The sequence below is a fragment of the Apteryx mantelli genome, chromosome 1 (genome assembly GCF_036417845.1).
Source record: "Apteryx mantelli isolate bAptMan1 chromosome 1, bAptMan1.hap1, whole genome shotgun sequence".
Lineage (NCBI taxonomy): Eukaryota > Metazoa > Chordata > Aves > Apterygiformes > Apterygidae > Apteryx > Apteryx mantelli.
The window spans coordinates 165300696-165320494 of NC_089978.1; the positions used below are offsets into that span (position 1 = coordinate 165300696).

The 19799-nt window shown below is 46.5% G+C and overlaps 2 protein-coding genes across 2 annotated transcripts; one reads left to right on the forward strand and one right to left on the reverse strand.

Annotated features, from left to right (window-relative positions):
• The first annotated feature begins 3253 nt into the window (after nt 1-3253).
• ATF4 (activating transcription factor 4) lies at nt 3254-6501 on the forward strand. Its single transcript, XM_013947683.2, has 3 exons — nt 3254-3438; nt 4704-5018; nt 5560-6501. The coding sequence occupies exons 2-3, from the start codon at nt 4802-4804 to the stop codon at nt 6408-6410; spliced, it is 1068 nt and encodes a 355-aa protein (XP_013803137.2). The 5' UTR covers nt 3254-3438; nt 4704-4801; the 3' UTR covers nt 6411-6501.
• A 9439-nt stretch (nt 6502-15940) lies between these two features.
• Nucleotides 15941-18787, reverse strand: RPS19BP1 (ribosomal protein S19 binding protein 1). Its single transcript, XM_067310167.1, has 4 exons — nt 18717-18787; nt 18458-18598; nt 17989-18086; nt 15941-16643 (listed from the first exon to the last, which is right to left on the reverse strand). Exons 1-4 carry the CDS (start codon nt 18763-18765, stop codon nt 16512-16514), a joined length of 420 nt encoding a protein of 139 aa, XP_067166268.1. The 5' UTR covers nt 18766-18787; the 3' UTR covers nt 15941-16511.
• Between the last annotated feature and the right edge of the window lie 1012 nt (nt 18788-19799).

The window sequence follows — 19799 nt, forward strand, 5'->3', positions numbered from 1 at the left end:
TCGGCAGTTCATCACTTCCTAGCAAGGTCACTTTGGCCTTTATCCTGCAGTGAGCTCTGCACAAGCAACTCCTTTTGCCTGCGGCTGGCCCCTCACTTCTGGATATGGACAGGGCTTACTTATCACAGGAGCTTTCTTTGCTGAGAAACGGTGCCCAATATAGGAAAATAAAATCAACTGTACTAAAGCTGATAACATGTCAGCAGGAGATTACTGACCATACACATAAATTAATCTTAATTCAGAAGCTTTTTTTTTTTTATTCTCATAGATTTAATTTTCTTCAGAGCTATCAGACATGTCCATGCAATGTTTGAGCCACAAACAGATTTTGCAGTGGTGGAAAGGGACACTTTTTAGACACTTTTGAGTTAATAGGGGGTAGCTAGTAGTTCTCTGCTTAGAAGATACTTGTAATTTTCTATTTATAAAAATTCCCAAAGATTTTTTTACTTGAGTGTAAAGAAGTATCTTCTACCTCAATCAAAAAACTTTAGCCATGAAGAAGAAACCTTTAGCATAACATGGGCAAGTGGAAAGAGATGATTTATAAAGGAATTAGAGATGTATCTTATGAAATTATGTAACGAGTAATTCTGTAGTCCTTTCGGAGACAGGGAAAACACTTCACTAAGTGGCTGGCTTTTGGTTAGTTGATTTCACTTTCTGGGTAGGGGACAGTTAAAAAGTTTCTGTCTGGAGCTCATAATGCAGACAAGTTTCCACATACATATATACACAAAATGGAAACCAGGCAGCTAGGAAACAGGCAGATCTGGGTTAAGTTCCTCCTTGCCTATTTCATTTTTGCTTGCGTGATTCTTGCTCACACATACCCAGAGTCCTTTCACAGGAATCTATAATTATCTTTTCAAGATGAAGGATAGGGTGTGCATAGTGTTTCCATTTATTTAGCTATGATTACAGTTTTACAATCATGCTTTTCTTCTCACTTAAAGGAGGGGCAGGCAGGCAAGGTGGGGGATGTGGGAGCTTCCCCTTAGCCAGTCAGGGCATCAGGATGCTGTCCACCCATCCACCCAGCCAATCACCCACTTGGCTTCTTTGAAAGCTGCTGCATCCCCTAAATTTTGCATTGAAGCAAGATCTGCCTACTACTTGGAGCATTTATCAGAACAGTCCTCTTAGATCACTGAATTGCTATTGTGGTGTTTTCTGGCGTTGGAGGGCACTTTTCTCCACCTCCTCCATTTTAATGAGTCATTCCAAAATCTGTGCTTGCTTCTAGAAAAAAAAAAAAACAACATGGAGGAAAAAATACTTTTTTTATTCAGCGATTGCATTCAGATTACAGATGCAGAGTGACATATTCTGATTTCTGGTGATGGTGGCAGCATCGGACTGCTAAAAGTAGAAACAGGGTCATGCCTGTCCTTGCAAATTATCAGTCAAATGATAAGTTCCAGGCACTTGCACATGTGTAAACTAAGTGAAGGCCATGGCTTTACACAAGTACTACTGAGGCCCTAACTGGGAAACAATGGAGATTTTGGCAGAAGTAGCTGAGGGCAATTTGACCTACACAATGATGATGTTTGAACAAGACAGAATCCACCTCAGCTCCCAGAGCTGATGCTGTGCTGCAGGGTTGGCAATGGGGAAAAAACAACCATTTGAAGCTGGATAGCTCTGACCCAGTGAGAAAGGGTGCAGGTAAAAATCCGTGCTGTTGCTATGGTCTGAGGGTGACCTAATGGCGCACTGCCACTGTAAGGGGACCATCCCACTCCAGCTCACTTGAGCTGATATTTGTCTGACCCAAGTGAAAATTAGGGGACCTAAACCAGCAGAAAACGACTGACCTCCATCAGTTTTCCTGCTGGGTTAGCTAGCTGGCTCACCAAGGCCCCAGATAAATTGGTGGGATTGTATAGCTGGGAATTGGGTGGGGGGAAAGGAGCAGGGCTGCCTTCTTTCAGAGCATCAAGTTGATTTAGATGAGATAAAGCATAATGTGAAACCGCACTTCAGAAACTTTCCAAGGTGATGCTGCCTTGTACAGCTGTTAGGCTATGTAGGTGATCCACTCATGTTCACATTAGTCTGAGTAATGTCTGTACAGAGAAGCAACTGTGTCAATGTGAAACTGTACAGGAGAGGAAGTTCCCTTTCCTCAACTGGGAAATAACCAAATTCATTTTTAGCTTTTGCATAGGCTCAAGGCACTAATTAGACTCATGCTCTTGGGTGCTAAGCAGTGTGGATCTCCAAGGCAACTCTGTGTGAACCACTCCAGGTCAACACTGCACCAGAGCTGCAGCAAGACCAGCGTGCAAACATGCACGTGTTATTATGCTGCATGTGGTACACAGATACAGACGTGCAGTCCGTGGCCCAAAAAAGCCATAATCTAAGGGCTGCATTTGTTCGACAAGCATGGAGGGAAGGCCAAGATGCCCTGGGTTGACACGTTATCAGAAGGAGCAGGAGCCCATGGTGGCCCACTGCCTGGTTACTTAAAGGGAGCGAGTCCGTGCTAGCGCCTCAGCCTGTGCACCAGCCGTTAGCTCCAGCCTGACCTCAGCAGGGCTTTGGGCAGGGGACCACAGGGGCTGCTGGAAATGAAGGGGGGAAGCACTGCCTCAGGAGGGACAGGGAAGGGAAGACCCGGAGCGGCGGTGAGGGGCACAGGCTGCGGATTGCGCAAGCAACGCCCCCACCCCCCGCACGGCGCCATTTCCTAGGCCAGGTGCTCCTTCTCGTTCCCCCTCCCCCCTTCCCCTCAGACATCTGGCCTCTTTCAGGTCCTAGCCAATGGCAGCTCACCGTGCACGTGAATAACTCGCTTCCAGCCAATCAGCGCCCTGGTTCCCACGTGGCGATCTGCGTGATGTCTCCTGTCCCAGAGCCCTTTGTTGGCCGTTAAGAGCGCCCCCCCCCCACTCCCCTTGGGGAGTGGGAGCGTCCTCAACTGCTCCGTCACGTGACGCGACCGCGCTTAGCGCAGAGACGGGAGGCGATTAACGCGCATCATATAGTCCCTCCGCCGGCTGCCCTGTGGCCGAGAGGGCTGGGGTGGTAGTTCCTGCTGGTGGCTCCTGCGATTAAAGCGTAGCTGGTCGGAAGGAGAGAAGCCAAGAAAGACAGGTTGCACGCTGCCGGGTGCTGGTGAGAGGCAGATGACGGTTGGCGGAAGGACACCTCACTACCGGATCTTGTTTTGGTCGGCGGTGGTGATATATAAAGGCGGGGCGCGGGCAGTGCCACTTCATTGTCTGTCTATAGCTGAGTTTGAGGGTAGTAATAGTGGTCGCCGCCGCAGCACCTCCCCGCGCGGCGCGGACCGGAGCAGCCTCCCCTCCCCTGGCCGCCATGGCTCTTTAAGGGCGGCAGGGCCAGTGGCGGCATCGGCCAGTGCAGCAGGCGCAGCAGCAGCGGCGGCGGCCTCGGCACATCCCCGGCACCTGCAACCATGGCGTAAGTATCGTGTGGGAGGGACGGCGGTCTCTCTGCCCTCTGTTTTGTCCATCCTCCCTGTTTTCACCTTCAACTGTTTTCCTTGGAGAAGGATAGGTTTGTAACCTCTGGTGATGAATGGTATTTATTGGGGAAAAGGTTCCCGGGTTATGAGGGATGTGAGGGGGGGCATCTTCCTATAGTACAGGCCTAACTGTTGATGAATGCCTTTTTCCGTCTGTGGGCTCAGCCTGTCGTGGGGTGGAGTTGAAGGAAATAACATTTTAAAATAATGGGATATTCCTATGTTTATCTCTAATTCAGGAAAATTCTGTTTTCAAAAGTGGTGGGGTTGTGTTTTTTCCGTGGGATTTTGTCATTCCTTGGGGAGGCTTTTTGTTATCTAGTATAGGGAAATGCTTTTGTAGTTATGGGGGAAATAGGGCATTGGAGGCATCAGAATTGTAAGAGTATAAATACCATATTGTGTTTTGTCCTGAGTAGATTAGTAGAGACGGTTTGTAAGGTGGCAGCAGTATTGTAATCCTTTAATACCGTAGTCTTAAATGTGCCCTGAATGTCCGGAGGGCTTTCATACGCTCTGGATACTCCACCAAAGGTGGTGTGTGACAATCGATTCACCTTGTCGCTCAACTTTCCATTTTGTAAGTCAGCTTGTTTCAGAGACTTCCCTAGCCCTTACAGGGCATTGTAGTGCTATCTCGTTTAGTATTGCACCCCCAATATGGAGGTCTGCTCTGCCCTTACAAATTCTTGGCGGTCATCTGCAAGATACCAGGTGCTCGTCGATAAGCCTCAGTGGAAACGTGGCAGGATATAAAATGGCGGCCTGTGTCTGGAGTAGGGAGATGCACGCAGCAAGATCATGAAATGGCTGCCGCTGCTGGCGTAGGCTTGCGTCAGGGCAGCGGGTGGGTGGGGCTCTGCCGGCAGACGCCATGCCCATGTATGGTCATAGGAAGCTGAGTGGCCTCCCGGTGGGGTTTCACACCCAGGAAGGCCTCGGGGTTATTACGGCTGCTCTGCTGTTTAGCGGGAGCTCTGACAAACCGAAAAGCCTTTAAGGAACTCGGATGCAAAAATGGTATGTTATGGGCAAAGGGTAATTCTAAAAATGGAGAAGTCATGCAAGGCTATAGTACCTTGCAATATTTCATTGTGTCACTTCTTTTTAAAAAGTTGTATCCCATTAGAGGAAGGACTGACTTGAATTAACTTTAAAAATCATACTTGTCACTGATGGACTTCAAATGTCATCTTTGCAGGTTTTTCAAGGCAACGCACAGCAGCATTGCTGTAATCAACGTAAACACCCTCTACTTGTCTACATCCTTCGACATCAAAGCACTAAAAATTGACCAAGATGAGCCTCTTGAACAACGAGATCCTGTTGGGGGATTCATTATCCCCCTTCAGCCAGCCGTGTTCGGTGGCTGAGGAAAGTCTGGGACTCCTAGATGACTACCTGGAGGTGGCCGAGCCCCTCGGTTCGCATGGGTTCTCCAGCGACAAGGCTAAGGCAGTCTCCTCCAATTGGCTTGCTGTGGACAGTTTAGGCAACACCATAGATAGCAGCCAGGGTAAGGTATTCTGTTTGTGAGGTACATCTGTTTGATAATTGCACATAATATGTGTTTAGTAATGTTGCCGTTGAAAGTTAAATTGCTAGGTTTTCATAAATGTGTAGAAGACAACCTTGCATGCATGCCTGTAGTGTTGTCTGGAAAGTGTCTGTATAATACAACAAGAAACAAAACTGTGTGGTAAAGTGACACTTCTCGCCCTTTTCATACCTTGCCAATTGTTAGAGTAGTACTTGCTGGAAGAGGCCATGAGAAACTGCATGGTTGAATGTTTCAAAGGGCCCTGAATTTTTTTATCCCTACAGTCTTTAGAGGAGTAGGAGGGATGGAATGTCAAAACAGTTGGATTGCTTACATTGTCCCCTGCAGTCTCTTGTAGCTAACAGTAGTAGAATTTTTCTGATAGTTGAATTTTTCATACCAATATAAGAACTGGGGAAGGTGTTACAGATGACTTGCATTCTAGATTATTTCCAGAAGCTTGAACTGCATTTGTGGCTGACTTAATGAAATGGTAACTTGTTCTGTTCTTGTGCAGAGGATGCCTTCTCTGGCATGGAGTGGATGGTGGAGAAGATGGATCTGAAGGAATTTGATTTTGATGCCCTGTTAGGTATGGAAGATCTGGAAGCCACCGTCTCACCAGACGAACTGATGGCCACGTTGGAAGACACGTGTGATCTCCTATTTAACCCTACCACCCAGGAATTTCACAACAAAGAACCTCCATTGATACCTGACCTAATCACCAATCTCCCTGAATCTCCAATTGGAGCAGATCAAATGGCCCCACTGACTTCCCTTTGGTCTTTTCCCTTCTCCCCAGGGTCTCTGACTTCCACTCCAGACCATTCATTTAGTTTAGAACTAGGTAGTGAGGTGGATGTTCTGGAAGGAGAAAGAAAACAAGAAGGCCCCACCTTTGTGGTAGTGATCACCAAGTCTGAGAAAGAGGAGGAGAACCATTCTGATGATAGTGGAATATGTATGAGCCCAGACTCTTACCTGGGAACACCCCAGCATAGTCCTAACACTTCAGTTGGATCCCCCAATGACAATCAGTTCCCTACAGATGCCAGTTCTGGCTCTGTGCGGTCCAAACTGTATGATCATTCTGCAGAGGAGGTAGTGTCAGCAAAGGTGAAAGGAGAAAAGAAAATAGATAAGAAGTTGAAAAAGATGGAGCAAAATAAGACAGCTGCCACACGTTACCGGCAGAAGAAGAGGGCAGAACAGGAAGCGCTGTCTGGGGAGTGCAGAGAGTTGGAGCAGAAGAATCAGGCCCTGAAGGAGAAAGCAGATTCCCTAAGTAAGGAAATTCAGTACTTAAAAGATCTGATTGAAGAGGTCCGCAAGGCCAAGGGCAAAAGAGCTAGAGTCCCTGAGTAGGGTAGTCAGTAGTTTTTATGTGCATGTATATAAGCTTGGTGCTAAAGCTGTGTATTACTGCCTAATAAATTATTTTATAGTAAACCTGAAATTCTGTGTGAGATAACTGGGTGCCTTTAATACATCTATAATTACCACATTACCTACATCTAAATAAAAATGCCATATTCCTGAAGTTTGCTACTAATGGCATTGGAGTAGACTTAAGTAATACACAACTAAATGTACAAAACTTCCACTGGTAAATGGATGCAGTGCAAGTGCTGTAGGGGCAACACAGTCTTGGGGCATTGCTTCTGTGCTGGTCAGAATTAAAAGTGCACTACAGGTTCTTTGCCTTTAATCTGTTAATTTCATTCAGTGACTCAGGTGGTTTGTCACCTATTGCAGCTTTACATATGGTGGAGTAGTACTTGAAATACATTCTAAACAACTGAGTGGGAAATCCTACTGAGGTGCCCCTAGCTGTTGACCAGCAAAGGCATAATCACAAAGGTATTTGAAGAATTCAACTTAGCTTGTAGGGGATCCATATGAACTTGTTTTGCTTAAATACACTGACTTGTGGAAAGACCAGTTTTTGAAGAAGTCACAAGGGACTTGGTTGAATATTACTGGATTTGAGTAGGGCTTTGAACCACCTTTCTAGGTACAAGCCACAAGGAAAATTTGCATAGTGTGTCTTGGAAGAAATTGAAAGAGCTGTGAAAGGCAATGTTGAATTGATATGTGTGGTTTCTCTTCCTGCATGTCTCCACAACAAGCTGAAAAGCTGATCTGCTTAAGCAGCAGACCTGTTTTCAGGCCCAAACTAGCAGGATTTGGGTTGGTTAAACTAAATGCTGCAATAGGTGCTGTACTTAGGTTACAGTATGTTAGGTAAAGTAAATGTTACTTCAACACACTTGAACAGTGGGATACATTTTTGCACCCAAGTGTTAAAAAAAACCCAAACCCTTCAAATGTAGGCAATGAATGTCAAAATTTGAGATGTAAACCTAATTTTGACTTTCTACTACTGAGGAAAGACATTTGTTTATAAAGTTATTTTAACTAGGCTTGATGCAGTGTAGCTTGTGAGGAAAATGTGGGTGTGGTAAAGCAGCACGTGTGTACGGGATATGGGTGGAGTTTGCTGATAGCAAGCTGCGGCCTGGCTTGTAGAGTTAGAGCTTCTCATCTGGGGCTGCACAAGCAAGTTAATTCTCTGATTCTGGAGAATGTTGGAAGTGTAAGACTCAACAGGGAGAATGTGCTGTGATGGTTTTTATTACACCTCAAAGAGAAATTGGATACAAAGGTGACAGGAGCATGTGTACTTGGATGGTTTCTACCTGTAGACATTAATCATGTACTTAGTGGGCAAGTTCATAGTCTAGCCGCTCAATGGTATGAAATCCTCTGTGGTTGGTTCTAGTTTTGTCAAGTTCTTAAATTCAGTAAAGTCTCCTTCCTTAGCTCTAAGACTCCTGAAGATTGACTCCTGCTTAACTTCAGAATTTGCCACTTTTAATCATTTTGCGTGTGTGGTTTTTTTTGGCTACTGACACCCAGATTTAGTAACATTAGCAGACTCCTTAATCCGTGCTTGGCCTGCGAGATAAGTTCTGGCATGTGGATGTGCACATACTTTCCCAGGCAGTTAATACTCCTCACTTGCACTGACATGACCCAGTAATCTCCCCAGGCTTAGGCACCTGCACGTCTCAGCCTGGCTGGTGTTCATACACACAGTACAGCAGCTACAGGACTGGCCTTTGCCAGTGCTGGGCTCCAGCCAGGCCTTGGGAGTGGGGGGAGAGGGTGCCTAATGTTAGTTAAAACAGAAAATCGTTGGTCCTATTGCGGCCTCTTGGGTTTCTTGTTTCTGACAGTTGTACTCCTTATGTCCTCAAGCTAAGATGGCAATCCTCCACCCCTTTTCATTTCCCAATCCATTAGCTGATGTGTGACACAGGGATAACAGCATTACACTCTGGGGCCTGCTGTGTGTAGGCTCTTTTAGGAAGCAGATGAAGTAGGTAACTGTAGGCAGCAGGCAGCTGCTTGCTGGCAGGGGGACTGAATGGACCAGGCCTTCAGTAGTGACCTGTCTACACTTACAGCTGCTGCTTGGGTAACCTGGATGCTATTTAAATTACAGCAAAAAGATTCCCTGACTTGATCTCACACCACACCATTTTCTTTCTAGTGCCTGTGCAGAGGATTTCCCTTTCATTCCCCCTCCCCCCCCTTCCTGAGGGAGAGATGCTTGTTTTTCTTTCTTTCTTTAATTTCTTGCTGAATGTTACCAAAGATCTCAGCCTTGCATCAGTTAGGGCTCATGCTGCAGGAAAATTGGGGTGCATAACTAAGACCCCCACTTTGGCTTTCACAAGTGGTTAGTTCCCTGTTTGAGGAGTCGCAGCCTGGACTCCTCATCCTCATGGGAGCATCCTCCCCAGTCTCTTAGCTCCAGGGCAAGTGCTCTAACCGCTATGCACTGTATGAATGGGAAACACTGCAAACTGGCAGGCAAATCATGGTCCTGCTTTAACAGCTGCTTTGTTCTCTAGCTCTTGCTGGTGACCACATGCAGCAATGAGGGACTGTTCTGTTTTGAGGTGTGTGTGGGGGGAGTACCCTAACAGGTTTTCCTTTAGGTCAGCTGGACCTACAAGCCTGGGGATGGGAATAATTAGAAGCAGAAAAGCCCAGTTAGCCAGATAACCCTGTCCTTGGTGGGTTAAATCTGTACCTGGAGCGACCCTTAATGTGCTTGGTCTCAGCTGAGCCACAGAAAACATGGGAACTTGTATGAGCAAGTGGCTTCTCTGTGCAGGGCAAACGCCTCTCCTCCCCAAATTCTGGTCCCCCTTTTCAACCACAGAGCAACCATCTCTGCTTCCCCTAGAGCCTTTGCAGCTACTGCTTAAACCTGGCAGCAGTGCAGGGTGAGGGGGGCTGCAGGCATTTTCCATAACCTTTACTCAACTCACCCAAAGTCCAGGAAGGCTGTCAGCAAATTTACCTCTCCCACCCCCCCTCCAACCCCAGCCAGGGCAGGACCATCTCTAACACAACCCTGGCTAATTCAGCTTTTCTTTTGAGTTAATGCTCTGCAGGCAGAGGAGGCAGTTTCTGTGCTGGCAAGGAAATAGATGCTTCTAATGTCTCAGCTCTCCAGAGAGTACATAGCCCCAATTTACCAAATTAAAATCACTCCAGGGAAGGAAGACTGAGCTAGAAAAGGAGACAGGAAATGCATGATGCATCCATGATCCTTTACAAAGAAAAGCTCTCCCGCTCTGCCGTGTGTATGTGTGTCTCTCCTGCTCAGGAGAGAAATCTGCCCTTAAAGAGCTCTGGAAACTCCAGTTGGTTTCTGTATTTTTCACAGCTTTTCAGAGGCAGCCAATATGGCATCCTTATCCATTGCTAGTACCTGTTGAAATAACGCTTTGTTTCCATTCTTAGTAACATAGTTAAGATTTTACACTGGCTGAAAATGTGGGCTGAATCTTCCTCTGCGTTTATTAGCCTTTCCTTCAGTCTTGTGTTAGGCACGCTCGGCATCATGCCATTTTGCTCCGCGGCTTTGCAGCCTGCCTTGTGTGCCACAGGAGGCAAGGAGCATGGAGAAGACATTAAAACCCTGGTCTGTTAGAGAGAGGCTCCGCAGCTGATAGCATCTTACCTGGTGACCAATTCTACATTTCGCAAGCTGAATGAGCGGTTGTCTTTTTCTCACGGCCTCTCAGAACAAGTGTGTTTCAACTGAATCCTTGCAGTTTACCTACCGCGTGATACAATGCCCAGGAATAGATTTTAGGGTGTGAAACGCAGGCTTTACCTACTCCAGAGAAGCCCAGTCCTTCCATATGTTTGGAAACAGCAGAACTCCCCCCCCATCCACAGTACGTAAAAACTCTTTGAATTTGAAGTTGGCAGGGCTGATAGGATCTCTGTCTCAGTGGATTTTCCTCTGAATTAAGGGCAGTGAAGTGGACTCAAAGGGGGCGTGGTTGTTTGGCCTTCAGGCTGCCGATTGCTTATTTGCTCTTGTGCTACTTGATGAAGAGGAATCAAATATTTCCATATATAGCCAAAAAACACCCCGTGGTTTGCTGCTCACAGAGCTGCTCTGATGACACACGGCCCCATTCTCATAAGATTTTTTTCTGCTGTTACCACAACCTTCCTCTTTGTCCCCTGTTTAGAGGGATCCAGGTGCTCGCACTTCTTCTGGCAAACAGAAAGAAGAAACCACCACTGACAACTTCTTCTCTTGCCTCTGTGGAGCTCCAGATGCACCTTTGCAGCACACTTACTTACTTACAAAAATAACCCCCCAGCTGCAGCTTTGGGGGGTGAAGAAAGGATGACGATAAAATCTTCCAAATAGCTTTTGCCCTGGCAGAAAGCCCAGAAATAGCAGCAAGGACAGGCTGTCCTTTGGGAGATGAATGCTCCCTCAGCACTGAGCTGGACTAGTAGAAAAAAAATGCAAGTTATTCTGGTTGAAACAATTTCACACAGTGGTAGCCCATTTACAACCCCTGTACCCCATCCCAAAACCATGTCATCTCTAGGAAGGAGTCAAATGCCTCTTGGAAAAAATATATTCATTGTCTTGCCCATGTTTCCCATAGCCTTTTTGAGTATTGCCTCACCTTTTTAAAGTGTGGTTCAGCTTCCATCCTTGGCATAACCATATACTGTCTGTTTTGAGAAGTCCCTTGATTTCTCAGTCCTCATTGATGTATAGTGACTATTTTCTCCACTTAATGAAACTTTCTCAAATTCAGAAAGCCTTTTTTGTGGGAAATACATGTTTTGCATAAGAACAACACCAACTTTCTTTACCTTTTCAGAGACGTAGGCCTTCAAATACAATAGTATTCATATTGTCCTTCCTATACACTGTCGAATACAATTGCCATGTCATGCATACTCATTTTTTCTTCAGTTGAAAAATTTCTTCTTGATTTTTTTTCAATTCAAGTAGCTTCTGGAAACAGCCTTTCTTCCTCCAGCCTTCTGACATATTCACAGCCTTCCAGTGCAGACCAGCACAAATGTTCCTGTTATATTTCATTTCCAGTGAAAAGGCAGTCTTAGAGTTTCACCATGAGCATCCCTTGTTAGGCCAGGAAAGCTCATATTTGCTGACCTTCCACTGAAATGCTTCAGGCTGTTTAGTTAGGCTTTGTGAATTCAAAGGAAGGTAAGGTGCCCTGTCCTAGACAATACTATTTCAGCTTCTCAAGTATCCCAAGTATGCTGCATTTGCATTATTTTTCTGTGCACTCGTGCAGTGTCATAAGCCACCAAATGAAGCTAGCTCTACTAACAAGCTCCAATTTCCATATTACATAGCCACATGTTCCCTCTTAAATAATGGCTAGCTGCTTTTTGTTTCTCCTTCAGCTGCTCTTTTCCTCTCTTTTATGCGTTCATGCCCTTTAAAAAAATTGCAGGGAGTGAATTCTAAGCACAGGAGAAGTGTCAGCTTAATTTATATAGGGGTGAGAACCTGCTAGTTCTGCCCACAGATGGAGTGACAGAGCCCTCAGAAATACAAGCCCTCCTTTGTGTTGCCTGCCGTCAGCATAACTCCTTTGCATCTCTACTGCAGCAAATGTACGATCGGAGAGAGACATCCAGTCTTCGCCTCCCATTAAAGATGAGTTAGCCTAGGAGATAAATTAACTGCTGGCATGCAAACAGTGCAGCTCAGGACAGATCAGCTTGGCTAGATTATTGGGTTAGCCCTGCCAACAGCTAATTCGCTCAGAAAAAGGCGCATCTAACCCTGCAAACAGATGCAGAACAACCTTCATTCTTCTTACTTGTCCGGCCCCCAACAGGTTGGTACTGTTAATCCTATTTAATGTAACTACAGATAGACATGCAAACCTTTAATCCCGCTCAAACCAACTAACCTTTCAGCTGTGCTTGGCTGGCGTGCCATGGCTCGAGCTGTAAGCAGGCATTAGCAACTTGCCTTGTTTTACATTCCTCATTTTTTCAATTGAATTGATTGTTCTCCTTGCCTCAAAATGAGAAACTCTCATTTGCTTTAACTATTGTATCGTGAGTTATTCAGGGCACGGCTGCTGGGCATCCTTGCTACAAAAAGTAGCCCCTCATCTAAAGCATTCAAGAGCCCCTCAGTGTTGTAGGCTTTGATGCTGTGCTGATCACCAGCAAGACTTCAGCTCTGAAATGGGAGTCAGTCCTGAAAATGAAACCGCAGGCTGATATTCCCAAAGGTTTTTATGAACCCCTCAATCACGGTTTTCCAGAAAAATCCAGTGCCTTTTCTGCATATTAAGTCTTGTTTGCTCAAGCAAGTTTTACAGTCTGTCTTGGTTCATTCATAGCCATGTTTGTTTCTGCTATGTCATTTAGAGGAAAGAAGTTATTTTGGGGTCTTGGGCAACCATGCTTGATTGGTTTACATTTACAGTCTCCCCACTCCTGATACACATATATGCTGTTATTAGCTGTTGTTTCTTTCTACACTAAGAAACAGTCAGGACCTGCTGGTACAGCAGAGGCCATGAGCCACTCAGTTACATTAGTCTGTAGCTGTCTGAACCCATTTTCTGTTTGCTTTCCATTTGCATAGCAGAGGGAGCAATAGGCCATTAACCAGCTTTATAAATCTTATTCACAATAAGCTAGTCCAATTCTAAGCATCAGAGAACTACTCTTCCTGCTTTAAACCGTTTCCCTGGAAAGACTCTACCACATTAATAATATGCCAGAGCTTTTATTTGCATTTATATTAAAGCTGCTCTCTGCCTCCCATTCCTATTTCCTGCTGTGTGTGGATGAGGAGTATTGTAAGATAGCACCCTCCCTCTTCCCCAGCTCAGCTACCTCTATTTTCTGCTGCAGGATACTCAGCCAGTGTCGCAGAGCTGGGAAGAGAGCCAGGAGCCCGAAGAGCTCAGCCAGCACGCGGCCCTCGCCCTGCAGCAGCAGGAAGCCTCTCTGTGCCTCAGCTCGCAGCTGCAAGGGAGAGAAATGCAGTCTGACAGGTCTGACAGTTGCAGGCTGCAGCCTGTGAGCTTCCATCCTGGGAACCAGGCCCCTGCGCTGGGCAGGTTGGAGGGCCAGGTGGAAAGAGCAGCTATCGCAGCAATCGAAGCTGCGCTCTCCTTGCTTCCCTCTTCCTCCTCCAGTGGGGCGCTGAAGTCTGGTTGTGAGCAACAGAGAAAAGCCACAAGCTGTTCTAAGCCAGCCACCTCCCGGTATCCCAGCAGGGCCCAAGGTGCCAGCATGCTACCTGGTGTGCCCCACTTACTCTGTACATGGCAGGAGGCTGTGGGGCCCACCTTCACACGGGCTCCTGCAGATAATAAGCAGTGCCTGGGTTTGGGAGAAAGTAACTTGTTGCTCTGCCCTGGCCCAATGTAGCTATAGACTAAGCTGTAATACAGACAGTTGGGGTTTTAGCTCATGACCAGGCAAACACAACAAGCTGGCACCTATTCCCCTCTCTGCCTTGAAGATATCCCCCTCAGGTGCCAACTCCTGCCCTTATCTACCCAATGTGTGGGTGGCACAGCTGTTCTCCCTTCAAAGGAGCTCCAGTTTTACTACAGAGGGTGAAAAACGCCAGATCTTGGCCCCTGCAAAATACTGGTTTATCTAGAGCCATTCTTTCACTTCTGCTTGCTCTTCCTTCCTCCTGCAATATACACTTTAATTTATTTGAGGATGCTGTTGGCTGTACAACCAAGTTTGATTTCAGCTGGCAAAATCCAGTTCAGCAGGTAACTTTACCCCTTTACCCTCTCAAACAATACAAGGCCTCATGGCATATAGTCACAAGAAGTATGTTCATTACTTGTGTTGGCACTAATAATCTTTCCAACCAGTAATGAGAGCTCCCATCCAACCTGAAAACTGCACAAATCTGGATGCTATTACCCTTGGGGAAAACTGCTCCAGGCCCTTCTTTAAAGTTCCTCATTAACTTTGAAAGATCAGCTTTCCTATTTGCTTACATTTGCAAGCAAACAGAGAGTACAAAAAGAGTGAACCACCTGTAGTGCTCCTTTCTGGAACAAAGGAAGTTTTTGCTTTCCTCAGTCTGCAAGAAGAAGGACCTAGGAGCTGAACAACCGCAGGGTGGGCAAGAGGAACTGGTAGAAGAGATGCAAGGAGTGACACAGAAGGCCTCCAGGGTCAAAGCACTGAAGGTGAGGGCATGATTAAAAAAAAAAAAACAACCAACAACAAAACCCCCCCCACCACTCCAGCAATTTCTCTGTTCAAGAGTTGTGTGGTGGCATGGCCAGCCTTTTCACACTGCTCACCTACTTCATGACAACTCCACACACCTCTGCATGTGTTAGACTAGGTTATACAAATTGCAGCAGACAGAGTGCAGAGGCTTTAAAGACATGTGCTTCAAACAATAGTGTCTCTGTTCTTTTTGAAAAGCAGGCAGTCATTCTCTTCCATTTTACACATCTCTCTCTATTTTGGAAGCAGGGACAAACTCAAAAATAAAGGAATTGGCCCTTGCACTATTCTGCTCTTTACCACTTTTGGCTGCAGATAGTTGAACTGATCCTATTACACAAAATCCACTACCACATCCTATTAAATGATAAATGCAGACAAGAGAGAAAGAATATAGCCAAGGAGGCACGGAATTAGGAGGACACAAGGAATTATAATCAGAAGGCAGGGAAGGGATACTGAATTCCTTCCTGTGCTTACATCCTAGCAGCTGCAGCTCAGTGCAGCCAAACTACTTGCAAGTAACTCATAAGTCAAACTAACTGAGGCTTGGCATTAGTCTTTCTCCATACCCCTTTATTTCAAGGGAACACAGTTCCCATTTTCTTAGGTAAGGAGCAGGAAAGGGCATTGGTAGGAGCTCCCTAAAAGTACACTTGCTGCAGTTCAGCAAGGGGAACAGCGTCTAGAACAACACTCCCACCTGCTGGGCCATCTCTTTGTTGCAACAGAAGATTTAGCAGCGGTCTTGTAGAAAAATTTTCCCATCAACCCAACATCACAACTCCTGCTTCAGTGGATCTGAAAAACCCAGTTTTCACCTGCTGCTGTGTGCCAGGCAGGGATGCTTGCAACATAGGACAGAGGTACACTTTACAATTTCATGCCAAGAGAGCCTAACATCTGGGTCACAACCCCTCCTGGCTGTGAAAGCCAGCAGCGCCTAGCAACAATGCCCTCCTTGTGAGGCTGGGACCTCGGCTGGATGGGCTCAGGTGTAAGCATCTGAAGAACAACTTCCTCTACATAAGAACTTTCCCTTGCAGAAGGCAGACCATGAGCAGGCAAAACAGAAGAGTCATTTCTGTTCCAACCTGCGCTCTTTGAAGGGCTGAGTATGTCAGAGAGGATTAAATAGATGTGTCAATGTGAATCAGAGAGAGGCCAATCACATATCTGAGTCATCCTAAAGACAGCGATTCTTGCATTGGATGGATGACCCGGTTTGCCTTCGTCAGTCATAGCATGTCATATGAATCACTATCACAAAAGCAAGGGTAGGCAATATCTACAAAAGTCATTATTTAATCACACAACATATACAAACTTTTTGCAATGACAGAGAAGCCTGGCAGAGGGTGTAATAAGAACAAAAACTGCAAGACTACTTAGGTTTAACTCCTGCTTTTATAAACAGTCTTTCAAAGCATCCTTCCCTTTCTTCTAACGATTTATTTCTGCTGGTCCAAAACACTTCCTCCATTGAGATACAGTACTTTAAATGCTCCTTGCCAAATAATATAGATAACAGAAGCCTTGCATCCTGAGGAAGAGGAACAGGATTTACACTTGGCTTGGCCCACTCTTCTACACCAAGAACGCAAGAGCCACGTTAGCTGGAGGTGGGTAATTATAAAGACAACACATCTCAAAGCCAAGAAAACCTCCTTGGCTCTAGCTAGCAAGTAACAAGTTCTGCACAGACGCAGACGTCTCTGCAAGCGTGACGTTAAAGTACTTGCTGATAAAGAGGCACATCTCCTATGTCCCATCTCAAACAAGTTGAGGACATGGCCAGTCCTATCTTCTGAACACTAAGCTGCAGAACGACTGGAGCTGCAAGAATCCCTGACACATTGTTTACACTGTCCCAAAGTATTCTCTCTCAAATTTACGGAAATCTTCCTCAGTGAAGACAGTGCCTTCAGACTTCTTTGCCTTCTTCTCTGGAGGTTGATCTTTGGACTTCCTGCCTCTGTTTTGGGTAAGAACCTTCAGACAAGAAAAAGACAGCAGCCATTGTTAATCTAGACCACACAATAGTGATTCTTAAATCCATCTGCAGGATCCTCATGCTATTTGAATCCTGGAATGCCTCCAAAGAAGAGGGAGAGGCATTTACCTGTGTTAAGCAAAGCAGGTCATTGGAACAACAGCAAATGTCACTCAGTATGTGGAGCTAAATATGACGACTACTCTCTGGTAACCATCACTGATTCAGAAACATTGATTTCAAACTAAATCTTTTTGAAACTGTGACCTCCTCTTCCATGAGACAACCTGACAACCCAAAAACTTGGTGGAATTTCTTCAGCATTTTCTAATACACCGTGACCACCTTTTACAACCCCCAGCCTGAGAAAAACTTGCCTAAACCAAACTGCTTGTATAGATTAAAAGGTAATTTCTCACAAATAAATAACTAAGATTCTAGCATTGTCACTGCTATTCTCTTCAAATCAAGGCCTGGGACCATCTCTTGGGGAAGACCATAGATAAATTCTTAGGTTGATGAGAAACATCATTCAAGATGCTATGAAGTTCCTGCCACAAGAGCCTGCACCACATCTAGTTTCTTTACTAAACAGTCTCTAGCTAGAGGGAAGGACCGCTCAGTCAGCAGTAAGGAGAAGGCTTGAACTGAAGCTTCTTTGCCAGCTGAAACCATGAAACACCACTGAGTCTCTCTGCGTGAGTAGCACACTCAGTTTGAAAAATAGGCTAACAATCCACAGATAACAAAGGAGTTGACCACATTAAATAATGTCAGGGAAAGTAGTAAGAGAGCCCTGAATTAAAGTAGATATGCAGAACTCTGACAAAGTAAAACCTCATATTTATGAAGAGTGTTTTTGACATATCAGTTTAAGTTTCAGCAATTATGCAAAAGCTACGCTCAACCTATTTCAGTTCCCTGAGACACATGATGGAGAGTCACCCAAACCTCCCAAAACCTGTTGCAATTTGACTTTGTGTGGAGACACTCTACAAAATGAACCAATTCTTCAAACTCTCCACCCTGGATAACTCTGTATGTTTATGCCACCTCACAATACTGCCTTAGACTGTTCCTAATGGGGTCTGTGAGAGGTAAGAAAAGCCAAGCATTGTCAGTAAATTTGAACTACTATCACAGAAGATAGTAGGGGCCCACATATCAAAGGTTAAAGCTCAGTAAGCTGTTTTGCTAGTGCACTCGCACATTTCCCAAGGCCACCACCAGACAGAACCTGACTATCTGTGGCTGGGTCTAAGTTAGAAGATCTTGGGATACTTCCCATTCACCCGTGTTCCTCAGGTGAAAACAGACCCCCAAACAAAGAAGTGATGTCCTTACTTGTTGCGTAACAGCTTTGTCTGCAACAAATCGTCCATTTGTCATGTACTGCAGGTTTTTTCTCAAGTGATCCACGGCTTTCTTCTTGCAATACTCCTCTAGGCCAGAGCAGAGTAGGACAAAACACATCAGCTGCGCACCGAGACAACAGCGCCAGGAGAAGCACAGGAGGATGAACAGGGCCTCGAGAGTCTGAGGGATTACTCCAGTTGGGAGACTGCAGTGCTTCTGCAGACCAAACTGCCTTTAAGAAGCAGGGCAGGGAGGGTGGGGGGAACAAGGGGACCCTGGAGAAGGGAGTGGAAGAAAGTGACAGGAACAAGGGGACTTCGTGGGGGGAGGGGGGTGCAAGGGGCAGCGCGAAGCAACCTGGCACGGGGTGGGGGGACACAGCTGCTTCCCCCCTGGAGCCGCAGTCACCTGCATTGCCCCCTCCCTGCGGGCACAGCAGAGCGGGGCCGGGGCTCACCTATCGCCGACTTCACGACCTTGCCTTTGACTGTGGCCTTGCTCCTCCCGGAGCCCGGCGCCGCCTTCTTCCGCCTGGCAGCGCCCGCCGCCTGGGGGCCGCCCGGCCCCCGCTGCAGCATCCCCGGCGCCTTTCCGCGGCCTGCAGGGGAAACAGGGACGGCGTTACCCAAGCTACACGCACGGACCAACCCCCTGCCCTGCCCTGCCCACCCCACCCCCGGGGCCGCAGGCCAGCCCCGCCACCCCGCTGCCGCTACCCGGCGCCTCCAGCAGCTCCAGGCCCCGCCGCAACAGCGAGGCGGACATGGCCGCGCACCCGGTGCCGACTTCCGACTCACCGCCACACTTCCGGTAGCGCTCTACGCTCTTTCCGCTCCCGCGCGGTCACACTTCCGGCGCTGCGCCGCGCCAGCCCCGCCCTGTCTGCCGCGCATGCGCAGAGGGGGTGGTGGTCGTTAGGAGGGAGTTGTGGCGCCATGTTGTGGGTATTTCACCTCAGAGGTGGCCGAAGCTACCCAGTTTGCAGCTTTCGCTGGGGGGTGCCGCTCTTTCTTCATCCTTAATGGTGGCTCTGCCCATCTTGTCACGCTGCTTCTTGCGTGGTATGTGTGGCCCCCCCAAGCCCTCTGTGTTACACTCACAATGGAGCCAGGGCTTCTAGGGACCCCTGCAATCAAAATAATTCCCACAAGGGAGAATCGTAATTACAGGCTGGGGGAAAGGAAAACAGCCAGCAGCGGTGTTCCTGGTCTGTCTCAGCGAGGCCCCAAAAAAGCCAACTTAACTCCACGCCTGACTCCTCAGGCACAGAGCTTCACTTTGCCATAAATTACATCTATTATTCAATATTACTTTACTTAGTTATACAAAGCTTTCCTCCCTTATCTTCGCCCCTCCAGAGACTTGATGCTAATATCCTAAATTTAGCTATTATCGGAATAAAGCTTATTCAGTTACAGCCAGTGCTGGCAGTAACAAGCTGACACTGGAGAAGAGGGAGAGATGTTTATTCTCCCTCAAATATGTCCTGCAGGAAAAGAGATACAAGCGATTCTCATTGTTTCTCATAGTAATGATCTCTAGTGGTGACTGATAACAGTAAAACCTCAGTTCATTAAAAGAGATTCATTTTCTGCAAATTGTTCTCTAGCCTCTGCAGATGTCACCTCAATGCCTATCTTTTTATTGATAGTTCTCTTTGGAGTCTCTCTCTGGATGGTTCGCAGGATCCTTTGTGAATATTTGGCAATGCGATGGTGCTAATATGCTTTTCTCTAGGCAGAGCCTACTCAGCGCTCATACTCGTTTACCAGTTGTTTTATATGTCACTTCTTAAACTA